Below are 19,955 nucleotides of genomic sequence, written 5' to 3'. Positions count from 1 at the left end.
TTTGAGTGAAGGCGAGTGAGAACTAGGTGCTTAAGTGTGTCTGGTATTCTTTCCTTTTCCTCTTTTCCAATCTCATCTCAGCCCACACTCCTGTTCCCTCAACATCCCAAATAGGTAACTGTCCTCTAGGTTCCTCCTGGAAGAGAGCTTTAGACAAATGAGACAATGAAGCCGCATTGGCCAAATCTGTACCCATGTGTGAATCAAAGGGGGCTTCCTTTAAATTCTATGAAGACAGAGAGCAGTCAGAACATATTTGTTGAATAATTTGAGAAAATTAATGACACACTGATATCTGAGTTTGTTACTTACCATGGATGTGCCATGCCCCATCAATACCTAATCCTTCCAACAGCCTCTGGAAATTCCCAGAGGGTATTAGAAGGTGTATCAGTAAGTCCTCCTGTTTTATAAAAGATTCAGATTATCACTTACCACAACTACCCAAAAGTGAAAGTCCAAAATAATACGAAACAAGAGGAAGAAATTTATATTGACCTTAATTCCTCTGAAGAAATAAGCTATGTTCCTTTAGGAACAATTCCTGAGGATAGAAAGTGAGATCCCGGCCCCACAATAACTTTATTTCTTTCTAGTCCTTCCCAACAGAAAACTAGCCTGTGAAGCAGACCACAGAAGGGTACTGCTAATTAAAGATAAATTAGGCAACTTTTTTCAAGCGTTGTCTGATCATCCCTCTTTAATGCCTTAGACTGGGTAAAACTACTCCACATTAGCCAAGAGATGATGGATGTAACCAGAAGAAGAGATGAAGGGAGAGAAGGGGCATAGTAAGACATCCGATACCCTGCAAGGTGATTCTTTCTCACAGCCCTCCCAAATCTTCAATAAAGTTGTTAAAGCTCAAAGGAGCCTCGAAAAAAATGCATTTTTTATGGAACTCAAAACACCATGTTTTTCACAGGATGAAACCAAAGCAATAAGCTTAAGAACAGGGTTGGAGAGGGGTTGTAGAGAGAGAAGTGTGGGAGTGGGAGGGAGAATGCTTATTCCAGAACACTGGAGTTGGATTTGTGTTCAGTTTTACCAAACCTTTACAAGACAGGTGCCTAGGAGCACATGGGTAACATAAATTTCTTATTAATGGTCAATGAATGTAAATTTATCTACTAAAAATCTTACTCACAAACTATACCCAGAACTTATATTATGTTGTGATGTTACATGATCTAAAGCTCTGTTGCCTGAGTGATGGGCATCCACAAGCCATTTTAGATGTATGGTGTCAAAAAAAAAAAAAAATGTCCTGCTTATGGGCATTCCCTAAGTAAATTTCCTTTAACTGATGAAAGGACATCCATTGCTGATTTTCACTAGACCCCAAAAGAAACTTCAACTCTCCTGAGATCGGCAATTGGTTATTGGGGGTTAGTGGAGAAAATTCCTATATGAAAAGTCCCTATTCATTCCATATTCAACAACATCATTGTCCTTAAAATGTTTCCAGCCAGGAAAGATCAGCAAACCTTCTAACAGTAATTTTATTTCCAGTCCTTCCCAACAGAGAACTAGCCTGTGAAGCAGACCACAGAAGGGTACTGCTAATTAAAGATAAATTAGGCAACTTTCTTCAAGCGTTGTCTGATCATCCCTCTTTAATGCCATCACTTAGCGTGCCAAGGAACAAGAGCCAACAGTCAGCAACACACGGCAGGTTAGTGAGTCTAAAACCAACTCACTCAATAAAGAAAGAGCAGAGGAAAACATAGTAAAGAAGGAGAAATGAAAATACATTCTGTGGACTGAATCAATTTACACCCTTAATATGTCTTAAAGCTCATGCCCTTTTTTCACAGAAATCTGGATAACACAAAGTTTGCATATAAAGTGCTGCCCATGTAAATCCTGACATGAGTACAATTTTGTCATGGAATAGTAACATTAATAGACACTGAAAACCTCCTTCAGGAAGGATATAAATTTGGACACCCCTCTCCAACAACAGATGAGTCAAGCAGGATGATTTTTCTCTTGCATAAAATACAGTAGAATAACCTACATATCTCTTGGATCAGGAACGGTTTCTAGAACTTATTTGTTTGTTAGGTCTGCTCCAAGTCCCAGAAATAAAAAATGAATTTCCCCATAGGGATCACCTGCTCCTCAGTGGTCTTTAATCCACCCTTGTCAAAGCGGCTGAAAAGGAGAGGAAGGCAGTAGACTCACCATTTGATTGCTGTACCAGTATAGCGATGTTCCCTTCAGCACTACCCAGAACTTTTTCCATTTGTTGCTCAGGAAAGTTCCTTTTTCCTTTTTCTTATACAGCCACCCTTGGCAGTCAGCATGTCCCAGGTCTTTACAGGATATCCTCCTCCGACTCATCGTGAAGAACCCTGCAACAATTATATGAAGAGGTAGGTAACATATTATCCTGGTTTATGTGAGAGAGCGAACGGTAACTGTTAACTGTTTACCTGTTGGGAATTGGGTTTTTTACCAAGACACAGGCAAAGTAAATGCAAAAAAAAAAAAAAAAAAAAAAAAAAGGGACTGATTTCTTTATTTTATTTTTAATTGTTCGTTTGGTGCTTAGAAGGTACAAGATAGGACCAAAGAAACAGTGAGACAAGAATGCAAGTGTTAGTCTAAGAATATTATTCAACAAGAATAAGTTGAAAAAATTAAAATCGTGAGGCTGGCAGGCACATCATTGCCCTAACACAGCTCCTTTCAAAATAATAGCAGTCATTATGCAATAGATGGAGAAGGGTTAATGCCCACCTAAACACAGCCACTTCCCGACTCAGTGCCAGCTTTTGACATACCACAAGGGATTAATCCAAATGAACAGCATGCCGTCATGTCTTAAAATCGATCCAAAAATAACCAAAAATTTAATCTGCCATCCACCTTCTGATATTAGCATTAAGACAGACAAAAATCTGACCCCAAAGAAGGCATCGGACAGAAAACCCACCCTCGCGCACACAAAAAGGGGATAAAGAAACAAAAGAGATCTAATTACCTTGAGTTTTCTTTCTCTGCTTCTGACGCAAAGGAACCTGCTGATAATGCAGGAAGGAAAGAAAAGAGGAAATTTCTGATTGTGTTGTAACATTTGTAAAGAGAGAAGGAGGGAGGGGGTGGCAGTGTTTATGAGCAGGATGGAAGCTAAAAAAAAAACTCCAAGCAGAGCTAAAGGGGAGCTCCTCGCTGAGGCACAAAATGTGCTAATTAGAATCCGTAGACGCTGAGCTGAACCTGAAGAAAGATACAAAGACCCGTACCTCGGCATCTAGCACTAATGTTTCCTGTTTCCACCACAAGCAGCTTTCGAGCTATCACTTCAGTTAGGACAGGATGATGTGCACCGGAGTTCTTAAAAATAGTGAAATATTTCCCCTTTGAGTGTGTGTGTGTGTGTGTGTGTGTGAGTGTGTGTGTAGAAGAAGAAGAAAAAGGAGAAAACCAGATCCTGCTTCTTCTCCTGCAATTTCTAAATAACACCCACTATTTCAATAAACTGGGATGGTTACTGTGATCTCACAATATTACAGGTTCACATCAGATTATTAAAGCAAAAAAAATTATTAAATCCATGGCCCTACCCCCACTTAAGATGTTGCATGAACCCCATGAATTAAATATCCCAGAAAAAGAAATTCCACAACCTCTTTTGGTGACATCTAAGCAACTCTCAACTCTACTTATCAGGAAATTCTTATCTACAGCCAGATTTAAATTACTCATTCTGTCTTTAAGCATCTCTGGCTATTTCTCACATGTCTTAGAGAAAATAAATTAATTTCAACTTCTATGTTATGCTAGTCCTTCAAATATACAAATCAGACATAAGATAACATATCTGAAGTACACATCTTTCACAATACACTTTAAACAATTTGTGTCAGATCAGACTATCAGCAAAAAGAGATAACAACAAAATAAAATGCTTTCAAATGACCTCGTGTATGTGTGTGCATAGAGACATTTTAGATTAAAGAAGTTTCACTTTTTCTCCACAATATCTAAGCTGAATTTACTCCGATTTAAAAGACTTAATCTTATATGTTTACAAGTAGAGAATTTGAAAACACTGTGCATAATTGCTGAGCCGCTCTCATAGTTGGCATGTAATCACAATACAACATTTGCTAACGTTACTGCAGAGGCACTTGGCTACTATATTCTACATAGTTAACTACCGATCTACCAGCTATTGTAGCTTGTCCTAGAAGTGTGAAGAGGGAATATGATATAGGGGTAAAAAGATGGGATTTGTAAATCCAGAAGCCTGAAATCATCTCCTTGCTGTCATAATTAGTAGCTGTTATTATGCAGGGAAAAGTTGATTTACCGCTAAGAACCCACTTCTTCATCTGCAAAAGCAAGATAATTCTAATAATTCTAATCCTATGGGCGTCATAGATATTCAACAAGATTGTATAGGAAAATGCTCCAAAAACTACAAAACACTGTATTATTATAGACATAAACAAATACTTCATACTAATAAACAAAAGTTTCAGCATTTTTGGAATAAGTAGGACTTGTATTTCCTTCGGCAATGTTGATGAAGTTGATGGGCTTAAATTATATTTCCTGGGAAATCTCATACTGACTTTTTATTTTACAAATGTTAGGATAAAATTTTATCCCTGAAGTCATCAGTAATCCATCCTTGCAAGACACAAGACATAACAAAGTCTGTAACTGCCCTAATTTTTAGGCAAGAATAGATTTATTAGTCATGACACGTGACTACAATTTAAGCACAGGATGACACCAAGGTCCCAGTCTCAGCTCCACTGCCCTGAATCTCTCCCACCCTGACCAGCATCTTGGTCTAAAATTCCCACCATTCTCTCAAGTGGTCTCCTGGGGTCTTTTTACTATGCAATTATCTGAGATCAGGGAAATCAGTTAGTACCTATTCAAAAATTTTATCTCAAATACATATATCATTTGGGCAGTTAAAACTTAGGTGAGAGGGGCACCTGGGTGGCTCAGTGGGTTAAAGCCTCTGCCTTCGGCTCAGGTCATGATCTCAGGGTCCTGGGATCGAGCCCCGCATCGGGCTCTCTGCTCGGCAAGGAGCCTGCTTCCCCCTCTCTCTCTCTGCCTGCCTCTCTGCCTACTTGTGATCTCTCTCTCTGTCAAATAAATCAATAAAATCTTAAAAAAAAAAAATACCTCAGATGAGAGCCAGGACTAAAGGCAAAGAAGAGAATAAATAAATTTAGATGTGGGAACAGAAGCATTCCCAAATGGTTCTGGCCCCAGAAGAACAAGGTGAATCACACTAGTCCATAAAAATAGCAACTCTCAGAAGAACAAAAGAAAGGAAAGTGTCAAGAGGAGAATTGTAGAACCTGTGAAGGGAGGCAGTGCTCAGACCATCTTGCCTCACCGAGAACCAGTGAATTTCCTCCATCCGCTCCTTCTGAGCTCCAATGGGATTGGGAGCACTCCAGATCTTGCATCCAAACTTAGGGCTGGCTCCAGAGAAAGCCCAAATGAAACTGTAGGTTTTGTCCCAATTTTGCCAAGACCAGCCCTCGGTGTTAGCTAGATTCTTGTGCCTAGGCTGGGTGAGAGTGGGTGCTCCAGGCAGAAGGATGGTGAGCATCTAACACCAAAAAAGGATTTTATTCAGACTTTTTTAAGGAGGGTAAAGGAGTTTAGTCATTGAGTATACCCTCCTCTGACCATACTTCCCCTAAGACAAATTATTATAAAATCTATATTAACTGTTCAAACTGTTTCCCCCGACCAGAAACAAAGTATATATTATAGAAATAACAAATCTTCATTAGTTTCAGTTTCACTTGGTGTATATGAATTTAAAACCTACCTTGGTTTACATGAGAGAATGAAAACAATCTTGAGAACTTCAGTGAGTTTAAGATACATCTTACTCCTCACAACAGGAAGTGGAACCCACGAACTAGTCAGTTTCAAAAAGATCTTACGGTGTGGTTTTTTTTTTTCACTAGGTAAGTGAAAAAAAGCCAAGCAGCCAGTTGAGCAATTTATGAGATAGTTTTTCAAAAGAGGAATTATAATTCATTATCATAACAAGTATCCAGAGCCTAATAAAGTCTTCCCATTGGGATGCTGGGGGTAAAAGTGAAGAATTACTCTAAATTCTGAATTTGAACTAACTTGGTTCTAAAATATGGGGGAATTTTTTCTTTTAAATATTTATTTCTGGGGCGCCTGGGTGGCTCAGTGGATTAAGCCTCTGCCTTCAGCTCGGATTATGATTTTAGGGTCCTGGGATCCAGCCTCACATCGGGCTCTCTCCTCAGCGGGGAGCCTGCTTCCCCCTTTCTCTCTGCCATCCTCTCTGCCTACTTGTGATTTCTTTCTGTCAAATAAGTAAATAAAATCTTTAAAAATAAATGAATATATATATATATTTCTTTTCTACTGGAAAATACTTTTATTTTATAAAATGGTTACAAAAATTCATTTGTTTACTAATCATTTAAAAACACAGATAAACATGCAAAGGAGCAGTACAAAATATAAAAAGGGAGCTCCTTTGATGTTGAATGATGATGGTAACACCCAAGTTACAGGTAATTAGTACAGTGACTTCTGATCTATATAGTAATTGGTAAATCTTGCAGGTACAATTTGCCCCCATGGTATATTAAAACCCAAAGTAAGATGGTTTCTCATTCCATGAAACTTCATAATGATCCTGGTCTTTAGCAAAACTGTACAGTGATATGCTAGTTAATGGGCCCTGATTTCTAGCATTTACCAGTCCCCATGGTGTGAAGCCTCACATCACTGTCAATTTCAAACTACCAACACTTTAACCAAGACACAAAATTTCTAAATGTTTTATAGTCAAGTCAATTCCAGCTGACAGAGCTGTTAGGAATGTTTCTCCATAAATGGCTTTTTCCCACAAAGACTTTTTCTCCTTCCTGGAAAATTAAACTCAACTTTATAAAGGGAATTTTAAAGCTTTCAATTATTAAAATTTTACCTGAGAAAATACATGAAAATCTCGTTTCTTTTTTTCAGAAGACTAAACACCTTAAATATTACTTAATAATTCATGTGACATGAAAATCTCTAGTGAAAAATGGAGACAGATAATAGACACTCTAATAATAATAGGCAGTAGTAGAAAACAATGACAGCTGTAAGATATATAATGTTTGCTATGTGCCTGCACTGCCCTGAATCTTTTTGCAAATACCAGGATTGAATCTTCCCAATTATTGTGGTTTAAGTGCTATTCTTATCCCAATCTTAAAGAAGAAGAAAATTGAAGAAATCGGATTCAGGATTTTGCACAAAGTCAGAAAAGTAAATGGTAACATGAAGATATTTATTTCAAGAATAAAACTCGCAATGTGGTAGCCTCTTACGATATTTCTGTGTTTGATGTTGATGTTATATAAAGGAGTAGGACAGGAAAGCAAGGACTAGAGTATGAAGGAAAGGAATGAAAGCAGGGTGACTAGGAAGAAGGGGAGAAGAAGGGGGGAAGGAAACAGGGGAGAAGGAGCCAGGGAGAGGAGCCAGAGAAGTAAAGCGGGGGTTGGAAGGGGAGGGTGAAGAAGAGGAAAAGTGAGAATGCAGAAAGTGAAGGAGAGTGGAATGCCAGGGAAAATCCTGGAGTTTCTAGCTAAAATAATTGAATAAATGACAGCAATATAGACTGCATAGTTTTAAATATACACGCTCAAACATCGAATGTGATGTGTATCTGAGGCTCTGTATGTATTGTACTTACGGGTCTGGGATTTGGAGAAAATCTGGAATAAAGATATAAAATTGGGAATCATCCATGCATAGAGAGTAGAAACCTTGAGCTGGGATGAGATCACTCATGTATGTAGAATGACAAGGAATTGAAGTCAGAATCTGAAAGAGGCCCAATTTGTTACACTGAGCAGAAGAGGCAATGAAAAGATAAAGAAAATCAGATAGGGGATATTACAGGAGTGAGGAAGAGTTTCAAAAGAAAGGTGAGTTCAAACCATCAAATGCTGCTGAGATAAAAGAGAAAGATCCACTCTCAGATATATACTGAAGCCCAAAGAAACACAAGCCTGGAGGCACAACGGAAGTCACAGACAGCAGTTAATTGCAACACGGTGGTGGTAGAGCACAACTGTAGGAAGTTGAACGTGTGTGGGGATGTGAGTGGATAGACAGTGTCACTGTCTACTGCTCTGCTCTATCACAACTAGAGCTGTATGGAAAAAAAAATCTCAGAAACACTATATTGAAAATTAACTATTGTTTGTAGTATTGTTAAATATTTCTTATAAGTACTAAGATTGCATAGGAATGGTAAACACCACAATGTAAACTGAGGTGAATGACACAGAAATAGTAAAAAGAAGGCATCAGTAGGAAAACACAACTGTATTTACGTTTTATTACTTTACAAATAATTTCAAGGGGTGCATGGGTGGTTCAGTGGGTCAAGTGTCTGACTCTCCATTTCAGCTCACGTCATGATCTCAGGGTCATAGGATCAAGCCTGCACTGAGATCCAAGCTCTGTGGAGAGTCTGCTTGAAATTCTCTCTCTCCGTCTCACTCTGACCTTCCCCCTGCTCCCTTTCTTTCTCAAATAAACAAATAACTCCTTAAAATTTTTTTAAAAATAGTTCATAACAGCAATGTCCACAATAGCCAAACTATAGAAGGAGCCGAGATGTCCTTCAGTAGATGAATGGATAAAGAAGATGTGGTTGGTGTATACAATGGAGTATTAGCCATCAGAAAGGATGAATACCTACCATTTGCATCAACATGGATGGAACTGGAGGAGATTATGCTAAGTGAAATAAGTCAAGCGGACAAAGACATTTATCATATGTGTTCACTCATGTATGGAACATAAGGAATAGCATGGAGGACCACAGGGGAAGGGAGGGAAAACTGAATGGAAAGAAATTAGAGGAGACAAACCATGAGGGACTCTTGACTCTTGGGAAACAAACTGAGGGTTAAAGAATTGAAGGGTATAGCGGGGAATGGGGTAACCAGGAGATGGAGTATTAAGGAGGGCACCTGTGGTGATGAGCACTGGGTGTTATACACAACTAATGAATCGTTGAACACTACATCAAAAACTATTAATGTACTATATTATGGCTAACTGAACATAATAATGAAAAATAATAAATAAATAAATAAATAAATTTTTAAAAAATCATCAAAAATTAAGAAAGAAAAAAAGGAACGAATGTGTACTCAATGAATTATAATATGAATATAGTTGATGCTTCTTTAACTTTTTGGATATACCCAAATTGCTTTCAAGAAGGCTACTTAAAAAAAAAAAAAAGAAGGCTATTTACAATCTCCTGCAATATATAAAATGTCTAGTTCTCTGCAACCTCAAGTGTATTTTGGTGACTTATTTCAGAATTTCAGAAATCTTTTCACTTCTTTTTTTTTTAACTATTCCATTAAGTTCTGCCCCTGATTTATTATTCCTATTTCTTCAAATTACTTTTCATCTATTCTGTTACCCTTTTCCTGATTCCCACAGAAAATATTTACCTCATTTATTATTATTCTTTGTTTTTAGTAATATATTTAGAGCTATAGATTTACATCCAAATTCTACCTATACCTCCCTGTTTTTCAATTCTAAGTAATTTCTTTCCATCCAGTGAGATATTCTAGAATGTACTTGTAAATTTCCTAACATATGAGAACTTTTTAATAATTATTTTCTTTTTGAGTTCTAACTTCATTGATTTTTTGTTCAGAAAGCATAATCTTTATGACATCAATTTCTTAAAATGTGTTAGCATTTATTGGTGACTTACTACATAGTCAAATTTTGTGAGCATTCTTTGTAAATCTCAAAGTTACTAATTTTTTTCCCTAAGTACTTCCTATTTCTATGCGAGTTTTGTCACCAGAGCTATAACTTTGTTAGTATTTCGATTCCTTTATTTTCAATCTTTCTTGTGGCACTTTTGTGTATATGGTTTTTTATTTGTTTATTCTTGCTATTTCTTTTCTTAATTTTGCTGTTTCTTTTTTTTTTTTAATTTTTTTTTTTTTAATTTATTTGACAGACAGAGATCACAAGTAGGCAGAGAGGCAGGCAGAGAAAGGAAGGAAAGCAGGCTCCCTGCTGAGTAGAGAGCCCGATGCGGGGCTCGATCCCAGGACCCTGAGATCATGACCTGAGCTGAAAGCAGAGGCTTCAACCCACTGAGCCACCCAGGTGCCCCTGCTGTTTCTTTTATAAGCAGTCTATAACTGCTTATAAAATAAGCTTATAAAATAAACTGTTTAAAAATAAACTGCTTTTATTTTTAAAAATATGATTACCTGTGCCTCTTGATAAGTGTTTAATCTACTAACATTTACTGTAACTTCATCTTGTATTTTCAGTTTACATTTATTTTTTCCCTTTCTTTCATTTCCTTACATGCTATTCCACTGATGCTCAGTTTAGTATTTCTAAATTCATGGTGAATAGAATGTGTAATCCAGCCCATTTTTAACTCCTGCTTCAGTGTCTTCTCTCTTGGCATGATAGTCTATATTTTTATTTTTCTTTTAAAATGTTATAATTATCATCATTACTCATTAATGGACAATTAAAGTTAGTGATAAGTTATCAATTTCTGTGATCATCTGTGTATCCTTTATCAAATTTCTATCTGTAGGATTCACTTTTCTTTTTATTAGGTACCTCCTTTAACAGTCCTTTTATTTTTATTTTTTTCCCTAGCTTTATTGAGGTTATGATTGGTATGCAAAAAACATACATAATTAATGTACACATACAATCTGGTGAGCTTGGACATATGTATACACTCATGTTACAGTCAAACGTATCTATCACCTCTAAAAGCTATATCTCCCCCTTTGGTAAGAAAACAACATGAGATCTACCCTTCTAAAATTTTTGGGGGTGTACAATACCTTATTTTAACAGTCCTTTTAATGGGGATTTGTAGGTAGCATATTCTTAATCTTTATGTAAATAGTAATGTCTTTATTTTGTCTGCAAATTGAATGACAGTTTAGCTGAGTATAAAACCATTTTCATCTGACACTTTGAAGATTCTGATCGTCTTCTCCCATTTATTATATTGATGAAATCGCTGCTATGAGTCTGTCAGTCTTTGTACGTGATCTCTTTTCACTCTTTTAATATATATTTATCATCCTTGATATTCTGTAGTCCCACTCCCTCCTTCTCTCCACTGTACCCATGGCTCCTTCTTCATCAGTTTGGAGATTACTCTACTGGGTGCAGAATCATCCCTACAGTCATGCCCTGAGGTGAACATAAAGTATCTTGCATATCCAGTCACAGACCTAGCTGGTGACTAGTTTGGGCTCCTGATTTTGAAGTTGGGTCCCTGTCTCTTCCCTCCCTAACCTTTAAGGGGCTAATTGCATAACCCATGCACTGGTTTGACAAATGTTTTCATCTTTAGCCCCTTTCACAATTGGAGGAACCCCCATTTACTTGTCACCAAGAAGTGAATATGGCTCCCCTCATATTTAGTGGAGCATTTTTTCTACCCCCTTAATCCAGGCCAGTAGGCAAACTACTTCCTGCCTCCAAACAAGGTACCCATTAGGCCCATATCTTCAGTCTTGTTAGCTGCTTTTCATTTCTGATCCACAGAGATAATTATTGTATTGTCGAACCAATCTGTGCTTTTTTTGGTTTTCCATGTTTCTCTTTGTCTAGCATTGCTCTGTTTCCAACAGAATGGAATATCAAAGTGTGAACTCACAGGACGATTATTGGATGGAAGTCATTATTAAGAGTCCATCTTGAAATCACAGTTCAAATGACAAGAAATTCCCTTTCCATAGTAGCCTTAATATACCAACAAGATATCCATTCATTTCCTTTTCTGGCACTTTACACTTTATTCTATTATGTAGAAATGTCAGTACTTTGACAACTCCATACTTTTGAATACTTTATTCCCTACTCCTTTTTTCATCTGGTTAAGGCTTTCTCATCTTTTCTGACCCAATTCAAATGCCACCTCCACCATGAGGCCTTCCCTGAATTAGCAGTTAGCTCCTATAAGAATCTTCTATTCATGCGGTGATCTTTATTTGTAGTCATTGTAATAACTGATTCACATCTTCCAAAAATATTCATGATAGGTGCTGTTTCTATCTTCCATTCCACAAATAAGAAACCTCATCTCAGTATAGTTAAGTAACATCTCCTTAGATCAAATTTAAATAGTAGCAGAGCCAGGTCAGTTGGCTACTAAGTCTATAAGTGTAACTCTATGTTACTTTGCTTATTTATTCTGTCTCCTATATTCCACAACACTTTCCTGATGCTCTGAAGTGGGTATTATAATTTATCTGCTTATATATCTGTCTGGTACATACATGATGGTAACCCTACCCACTCGATGGTCCAACCCAGAACCTGTGAGTAAGCTCAGACAGGCCCTTTCCCTTAGTTCACACATTCACTCAGTTACTGTCCCTGTTAATGTTGCTTCTTAAAGTTTTCAGATCTTTCATCAGCTCTGCAGTGGAGTGGCTGCAACTCTGAAGTGTCAATGACTGGCCAAGACTTTAACATAGAATTGATGTTCTTGAACATGTCCTGACTTCAAAACCTAGCACTTAGCCTTATGTCTGACACACAGGGGGTCCTCAATAAATGTTTACCAAAAAATGAACTATGTTTTAGGTCAATTTTTACTTCATACGATGCCTGACTCATAATCTTGGCACAAGGGAAGATTTAACAAATATCCAGGAAGCCATCGACTGCTTGTTTAGTCAGACCTGAAAAATACCAGCACTAAATAACACCAGCAGAGTGAAGCAGTGTAAGATTGCTCCAATACCTTCCTCACCCCCAAAGCCCCACATGCATAGAAAAAAACCTCCAGGATTGATGGACACTCAATTTGAACTCACCTGAAGTGTTGGCCCTTGCTATTTCCTTCTAGGTAAAACAAACTTATGTTGACCAGATCTCTACTTTTATCTAAAATGCCATTTCCTCAAAAACTATCGCAGCTTTCTCCAGCATCCTGTTTTAACCATATCCTCCAAATACTAAGAACCTAAAACCAAAGAAATAAGAATGCATGGGGTAGAGGAGGGGGACTTGTGAGAGGGACAAAATTTTCCAGGGGCAGCTAACAAGACCCTACCCAGGAGTCTATGCCCCAGACAGCTGTCAGGCACTGCTCTGCTGGAAGTCCTACTTGGAACAGCAAATGTGTTAAACATTCTCCGAGCTCTGATCTGTATTCGGGCTTATGCACAACATCGTTGGCAAAGCCATTTTAACACAGCATTATGTTCATGTAGCCTAAAAAACAAGCTGCCAAAATGTGAGCTCTTTTTAGTTGATCAAAAATGTGAAAAATAAATTCCTCACTTCAACCCTGAATTATCCCCACATCCCTGAGACATACACCACAGGCATAGAGTTGGAGGAGCCAGCAGCTTCCCATGGGGGCTGGAATCATTTCCAGGTGGTTCACCCCACACAGTGCACAACAATCGGGCAATACACGATGTGAACATAATGAATGTACAGCTTTCTTGCGGAGGAAACTCAATACTAGTTTGCAGTCCAGGCAATAGGAGATAACACAGCCATAGCACCAGGCGTAAATGTCCCTTCACATTCAATGAGCCTGTCCTCATCAAGCACAAAAACTGAGCACAGTTACCATGATTTATATGTAGAGACTTTTATTTCAAGAAAGTTTTCCCTTGACATTTGATTTAATTTTAATTTGCATTGATATGTATTTATTATTAATTATTAAATATTTGTTAACATTTAACAAATTAATTTTATTTAAAATAATTCTTGAGGAATCACTGTCATCAAGTTTTTATCACAGATAAATCTGATCTTTCCTTCCCCATGAAAGCCATCTCTGAAAGTAAGAATTCTCAGTAGCTTTGGGTAAAAGAATGTCGTAAGACAGTAAAAGAGGTAGTCTGTCACATTCCCTCTGAGCCTCGTCATCTTTAAGTTAAGGTTGTTTTCCTTTCTTAACTATAACTTTGTTACTAAGATCTGCGAACAGAGAACTTTCGTCTTCTTTTTTTTTTTATTTCTTTTTAGTATAACAGTATTCATTGTTTTTGCACCGCACCCAGTGCTCCATGCAAGCTGTGCCCTCTCTAATACCCACCACTGGTTCCCCCAACCTCCCACTCCCCGCCCCTTCAAACCCCTCAGATTGTTTTTCAGAGTCCATAGTCTCTCATGGTTCATCTCCCCTTCCAATTTCCCTCAACTCCCTTCTCCTCTCTAACTCCCCTTGTCCTCCATGCTATTTGTTATGCTCCACAAATAAGTGAAACCATATGATAATTGTCTCTCTCTGCTTGACTTATTTCACTCAGCATAATCTTCCAGTCCCATCCATGTTGCTACAGAAGTTGGGTATTCATCCTTTCTGATGGAGGAGAACTTTCTTAATTAAGCCTTTAAGATTCATATACTAGTAGTTATTTGTTTATGTGTTTATTCATCTATTTCTTTACTTTAGTAAGAAACTAATCATTAAAGAAAACTAAGTAATACTGATTTAGGGTAGGGGCACCTGGGTGGCTCAGTGGGTTAAAGCCTCTGCCTTCGGCTTGGGTCATGATCCCAGGGTCCTGGGATCAAGCCCTGCATCAGGCTCTCTGCTCAGTGAGGAGTCTGCTTCCCTTCCTTTCTCTCTGCCTGCTTCTCTGCCTACTTGTGATCTCTGTCTGTCAAATAAATAAATTAAATCTTTGAAAAAAATACTGATTTAGGGTATAATACTTTCTTATCACCACACTGATGTATGGAAAGCCTTATAAATATCAAGGACTGCACAGAAGGATTCTTAGAGATGTTTAGGGATGGTACCAAATCTAATCATTATGTTGAAGATCTCCCAACAAGCTATGACCTAGATCCTAAAGACGATCATGCTAATTCTTTCTTTCAGGCCACAGTTGGGTAAATTATGGCTTTTGTTTATTCAACCACCAGTTATTGCACAATTATTTGGTGCCAAGGACGGGAGATTCAGTGGCTAGCAAGCTCTCACACAGCTTCCAGTCAAAGGCAGAAAAGAGGGAATCGAACAAGGATAATGAGGTCCACACAGAAATCCTATTACCCAGAACTGGGGACTCAGGGGAGGTACCCCACACATTGATAAAAACAAAGCCAGAAAGATGAAGACCTGAGCATAGGAGGGTCTAATACAAAGATGCAGGAGTGAGCAGGAAGGCATGGACCCCGGAGTGTTGGGACATAACCACGTTCACAGTAGTGAAGTTACATCACACAGGGCCTTGTAAATTATGTTTGAAACTCTAAGGTTTATCCAAAAGCCAATGGGAAGCCACTAAACAGATGTCAGCAGGCAAGTAGCACAATCAGATCTGTGTGTAAGAAAGTTCACTCTGGCTGTCACACGGGGGATCGGAGGGGGCAGGTTCAAAGGCAAGAAGCACAGCGGGCAGAGGGAAGAGCAAGTCTCATGTCTGCGAAGGTGGGGAAATAGAAAGAAGGTAAAACCGACAGAACTTGGTGAGTTAATGCCTTTGGTTCTATGTGAAGCTTTTGCTCTGAAAATTCTGCTGTTTCCTTCAGAGGAAAGAAAAGACTACTATCAGATAACAAACAGCTCAGCTTAATGGAAAAAAAAATGTTCTTCTACCACACACATAATAAAATTTCAAATGCTTAGAATTTAGTTTCTTGAGCAGTTTTACTAGTACCATTTACCATAGCAACCTCAATAACTAGCAGGCAAGAATTTTAAAAAAGTGTCTTTAAAGTATTGCCCTCCCCCTGCACAGGGCAAGCTCCTCATCATAAGCAGCAAGCAGAGAGCTCAGCACACAGAGCACAATCAATGTTAGGTTAGTGGAAATGAAGTGTAATTCGGGATGTGATTAGGTCAAATGTGTCGAGCCTCCTGAAACTACCCAGCATAAAAATAGGTCTCCTGTGCTACATTTTATTTGGAGAACAAATGACAACAGAAAATTGAACTAATTTTCTGAATGGAAATATAAAATAGGGTAACCACTGAAAAGCACCTAGAAGAAATGCTTAAGAGAGATGTTTAGCTATACCACCTAGACACTGATGGCTATGAGATCAGAATAACAGGTAAATAGGCACACAAGGGAAGTTGAGCTGATTGAGTTAGGTGGGGAAGATGGCTCAGGAAATGAAAAAGACCCATAAAAAACCTGAGTTTCCACCAGTAAGGACAGAATCCACCTGCACCCAGGTCCAAGGAAAGCAGGTTACATATTACAGCAGTACTGGCTCTGGGTTGGAAATTATATGGGTGGTATGTTAGTCCTTCAGTGATCACATCTACAGTCTGTTCCAATAGCTAGGGTTTTCCTTGCCTTACGATGTGGAGATCTGAACTTATTTCAGATAATATTTCCATTACCAGGCCCTACATGGTATAATGGTTTATACATGATAGAGTCAGGAGAGGTAAACATTGAACATTAAATGAATGTTTGAATGAATGAATGAATGAATGAATTCATTAAAGTGTTTAGGTGCTCTCTTATTATTAGTTTTCATTTCTTCTTAAACATATATGATGAACTCCTTCCAGTTGGAACACTACATTCTCTCAGTAGGATAAGCAAACAGAATAAAAATTAAACCCTCCATTACTTTTCTCAACCATTCTAATTCTCCCTTTCCATTTCTTTGCTTCATATAATATATACACATGCACTTATAACCATATGCATTTTTTAAAAAAGATTTATAAATTTTCAGGAATGTAAACTTCCTAACTAACAAACCTGTGTTCCTAACTGACAAATCTGTGATGCCCACCTTCTTTTGCCCTGGACCACAGGACCCTCCTTTAACACCCGGTGCTATGCCTTCATGTCTGACCCTGGCCAAGGCTCCCACTGCAGCTGCATTTATGCTCTTTGTTGTCCTTCTTTATTTTCCTCATGATTATTCACATCTCCATGATCAAACAACACCTACCCATTTGTGTCCAAGGGATCACATTTTCCTTTTCTGCAATTTTTAGATGGCAAATTTCCCAGGGTACATAACTGACTATAATTTGTGTTTTCATTTTTAGTTTTCTGCAGTCCTGTCTCCCAAAGTTTCTACCATTTTCATCACTAACAAGCTTTTCCTCCTCATTTAAAATTAACATCAGAATCAAAGGGCTCTCATTGTTTTCTCTGTTTCTGGGATATAAAATTGTTAACGAAGCAGAGAATTAATCAGCTTCCCTGCTCTTCAGTAAGCTGTCCCTTCCAGGAACCATCCAGTTCAATTTCACCACCACTATTCCTACAACCTGCCTTGATGTCCATTTCCTAATTTGCATCAGGAAACCATGGCCATGTCCCCTATTTGGCAGGAAGTCCCTACTATATTCTTTCAACACCCCACTTCTGATTCTGCTTTTGGCTCTACTCTAAAAACTTTATCCTATGCATCCATCATGAGGTCATTAGATTTCCCAAAAGATGCACATCATACAGTCCCACACTACCTCACACCCCGTCTTATTAGAAATATATTATCTACATCAATTTTTTATTTTTCCTGACGCCACAGGAGTCCTTGTCAAATAAAGGGAATACACTTCCTCAGTCAACTTACCTAAATAGGCAAATTTATAGCTGTAAAATTATTTTTTTAAAAAACCTACCATGTCAGTGTAATAATAGGTAGAATGTTTCCCATAAACGTTGCATGAGAGTTTGCACTAATACCACAGTTGACCTCAAAGATGGAGATACACTATGTACCACATGTTAAAATCACAGTTATATTTCTGACCTTAAAAGCAAATAGCTAGCAGTCTTAAATACTTGGTGATCATAAGAAACCCTGAAACCTCACCAAAGGATCATTTAATTCCAATGTGGCTAAGGAAATTAAGGGCAATAAATAGCTACCCAAACTGAATATCAACTTGTTCATTTTTTTCTTACTCATTCCTCAAAGTGACAATGAATATTTAAGTCCACGGTGTCTCAAAGGGTACTTACAAGAGCATTGCCATCAGTTGCCATGTATGCTGTCAAATTGTTGGAAACAAAACCTAGAAGAGAAAAAAAGTTTTTAAGTTAAATGTGGAATTAAAGCATTCATAAAAGCATATATCTCTTTGACAGGGGGAAAAGCATTTCTATTTTGATTGATGAATTTTACAATAAAAGCGATTCATTAAATGGCCTTTTAACACCGAATTCAATAAGCCAATATCTAAAACTGAGTTCATAATATAAGCCAGAATTCATCTGAACATTGGCTAGTATCCTTTAAGTCTACAGCAAGACATGCACATTATCTCCATACTTAATAGTGTGTTCTATATAAACAAATATCTTTGAAAAACAAAACTATTTTCCTCTTTGTGTTGAACAACACAGTGTAAGATGTGGAAATATTTAATCCATTATGATTTTTTTCTGATTCTAATGACTGAACAATTTCAAAAATGTAACTAATCCCCATGCCTCAGAAGTCCCAACTTTAGTATGAAGATGAGCCCCTTTTGATGTGTTGCACTTTGTAGTGGATTACCTGAAAGACAAGATGTTCTGTGGTTTTAAGAAAAGCGGATGAAAGTAAAAACTCATATTTTCAGAATCTAACAAGCAAAGAAACTTGTTAAACATCCACCAGCCACTGAAACTCTTCCCAATGCAGAGAAACTTTCAATCACTTTCAGTGACACGAGACATAGATCCATGATCTGGGTGAATTTATTCCTTATACCAATGCTTCCCAAATCTCAAAGAATGGCTCCCTCATTTTAATGTCAAAAACATCATATCCACATTACATAGGGATGAATAAAACACTTATTTATAAAATACCAAAGAGAAAAAACCACAATAAAAAATGACTGATAAATTAATTGCTTATTTTTGTTTATTTAAAAGAATAGACTAGGGATGACTGGGTTGTTCAGTTGGTTATGTCTGCCTCCAGCTCAGGTCATGATCGCAAAGTCCCAGGATCCAGTCTCATATTGGGCTTCCTGCTCAGGCGGAAGTCTGCTTCTCCCTCTGCCCTTACCCCACGCTCACTCTCTCTCACTCTCTTTCTCAAATAAATAAATATTAATTAATTAATTAATAGACTGAAGTCTAAGTAAAAATCAAATCACAAGCTGGTGAAAATATCTGCAATATATACTTAATATATAAGAATCAATTTTAAAATGGGCTGAAGACAAGAATAGATGCTTTTCCAGAGAAGACATACAGATGGCATGAAAAGTTGCTCAACATCATGGATCATCAGACAAATGCAAATCAAAACTACAATGAGACTTCACTTCACACCTGTCATAATGGCTAAAATCAACAACACAAGAAACAAAAGGTGTTGGCAAGGATGTGGAGAAAGGAGAACCCTGCACTTTTGGTAGAAATGCAAACTGCTGTAGCCACTCTGGAAAACAGTACAGAATTTCCTCAAAAAATTAAAAATAGAACTACCCTATTTACCCAGAGAATACAAAAATACTAATTCAAAGGTACACATGCACCCCAATGTTATACAGCATTATCTACAATAGCCAAATTATGGAAACAACCCAAATGCCCATGAATGGATAAAGAAGCCATGATGTACACAACAGAATATTACTCAGCCATCAAAGAGAATGACACCTTACCGCTCGCAACAATATGGATGGAACTAGAGTGTATTACCATAAGCAAAATAACTCAGAAAATGACAAATACTATATGATTTCACTCATATGTGGAATTTAAGCAACAAAACAAACAAGCAAAGAAGAAAAAAAAAAAAAAACAGACATGGAGATATAGCAAGCAACAGACTCTTAACTATAGAAACCAAACTGGTGGTCACCAGAGGAGAGGCGAGCGTGGAGATAGGTGAAATAGGTGATGGGGATTATGGAGGGCACTTGTGATGAGCACTAAGTGGTGTATGGAAGTGCTGAATCACTATCTTGTACACCTGAAACCACTGTACATTAA

At 37.7% G+C, this 19,955-nt stretch overlaps 1 protein-coding gene across 7 annotated transcripts in view; it reads right to left on the bottom strand.

The window, feature by feature from the left end:
* IPCEF1 (interaction protein for cytohesin exchange factors 1) overlaps positions 1-19,955 on the bottom strand; it is a 178,299-nt gene that overhangs the window by 73,199 nt on the left and 85,145 nt on the right. For 2 of the 7 annotated variants that reach the window (XM_044243551.1, XM_044243560.1), the window contains 3 exons: positions 17,985-18,037; positions 2,990-3,029; positions 2,188-2,357 (listed from right to left, as the gene is read on the bottom strand). In XM_044243551.1, coding sequence (XP_044099486.1) covers positions 2,188-2,357; positions 2,990-3,029; positions 17,985-18,008 — 234 coding nt within the window. In that variant the 5' untranslated portion in view covers positions 18,009-18,037. Of the gene's footprint in view, positions 1-2,187; positions 2,358-2,438; positions 2,473-2,989; positions 3,030-3,251; positions 3,353-17,984; positions 18,038-19,955 lie in introns of those variants that run through there. The other 5 variants (XM_044243569.1, XM_044243588.1, XM_044243578.1 and 2 more) reach the window with 5 other exon arrangements.

Source organism: Neovison vison, chromosome 1 (assembly GCF_020171115.1).
Source record: "Neovison vison isolate M4711 chromosome 1, ASM_NN_V1, whole genome shotgun sequence".
Taxonomy (NCBI): domain Eukaryota; kingdom Metazoa; phylum Chordata; class Mammalia; order Carnivora; family Mustelidae; genus Neogale; species Neogale vison.
This window is presented reverse-complemented; position numbering and strand designations above follow the sequence as displayed.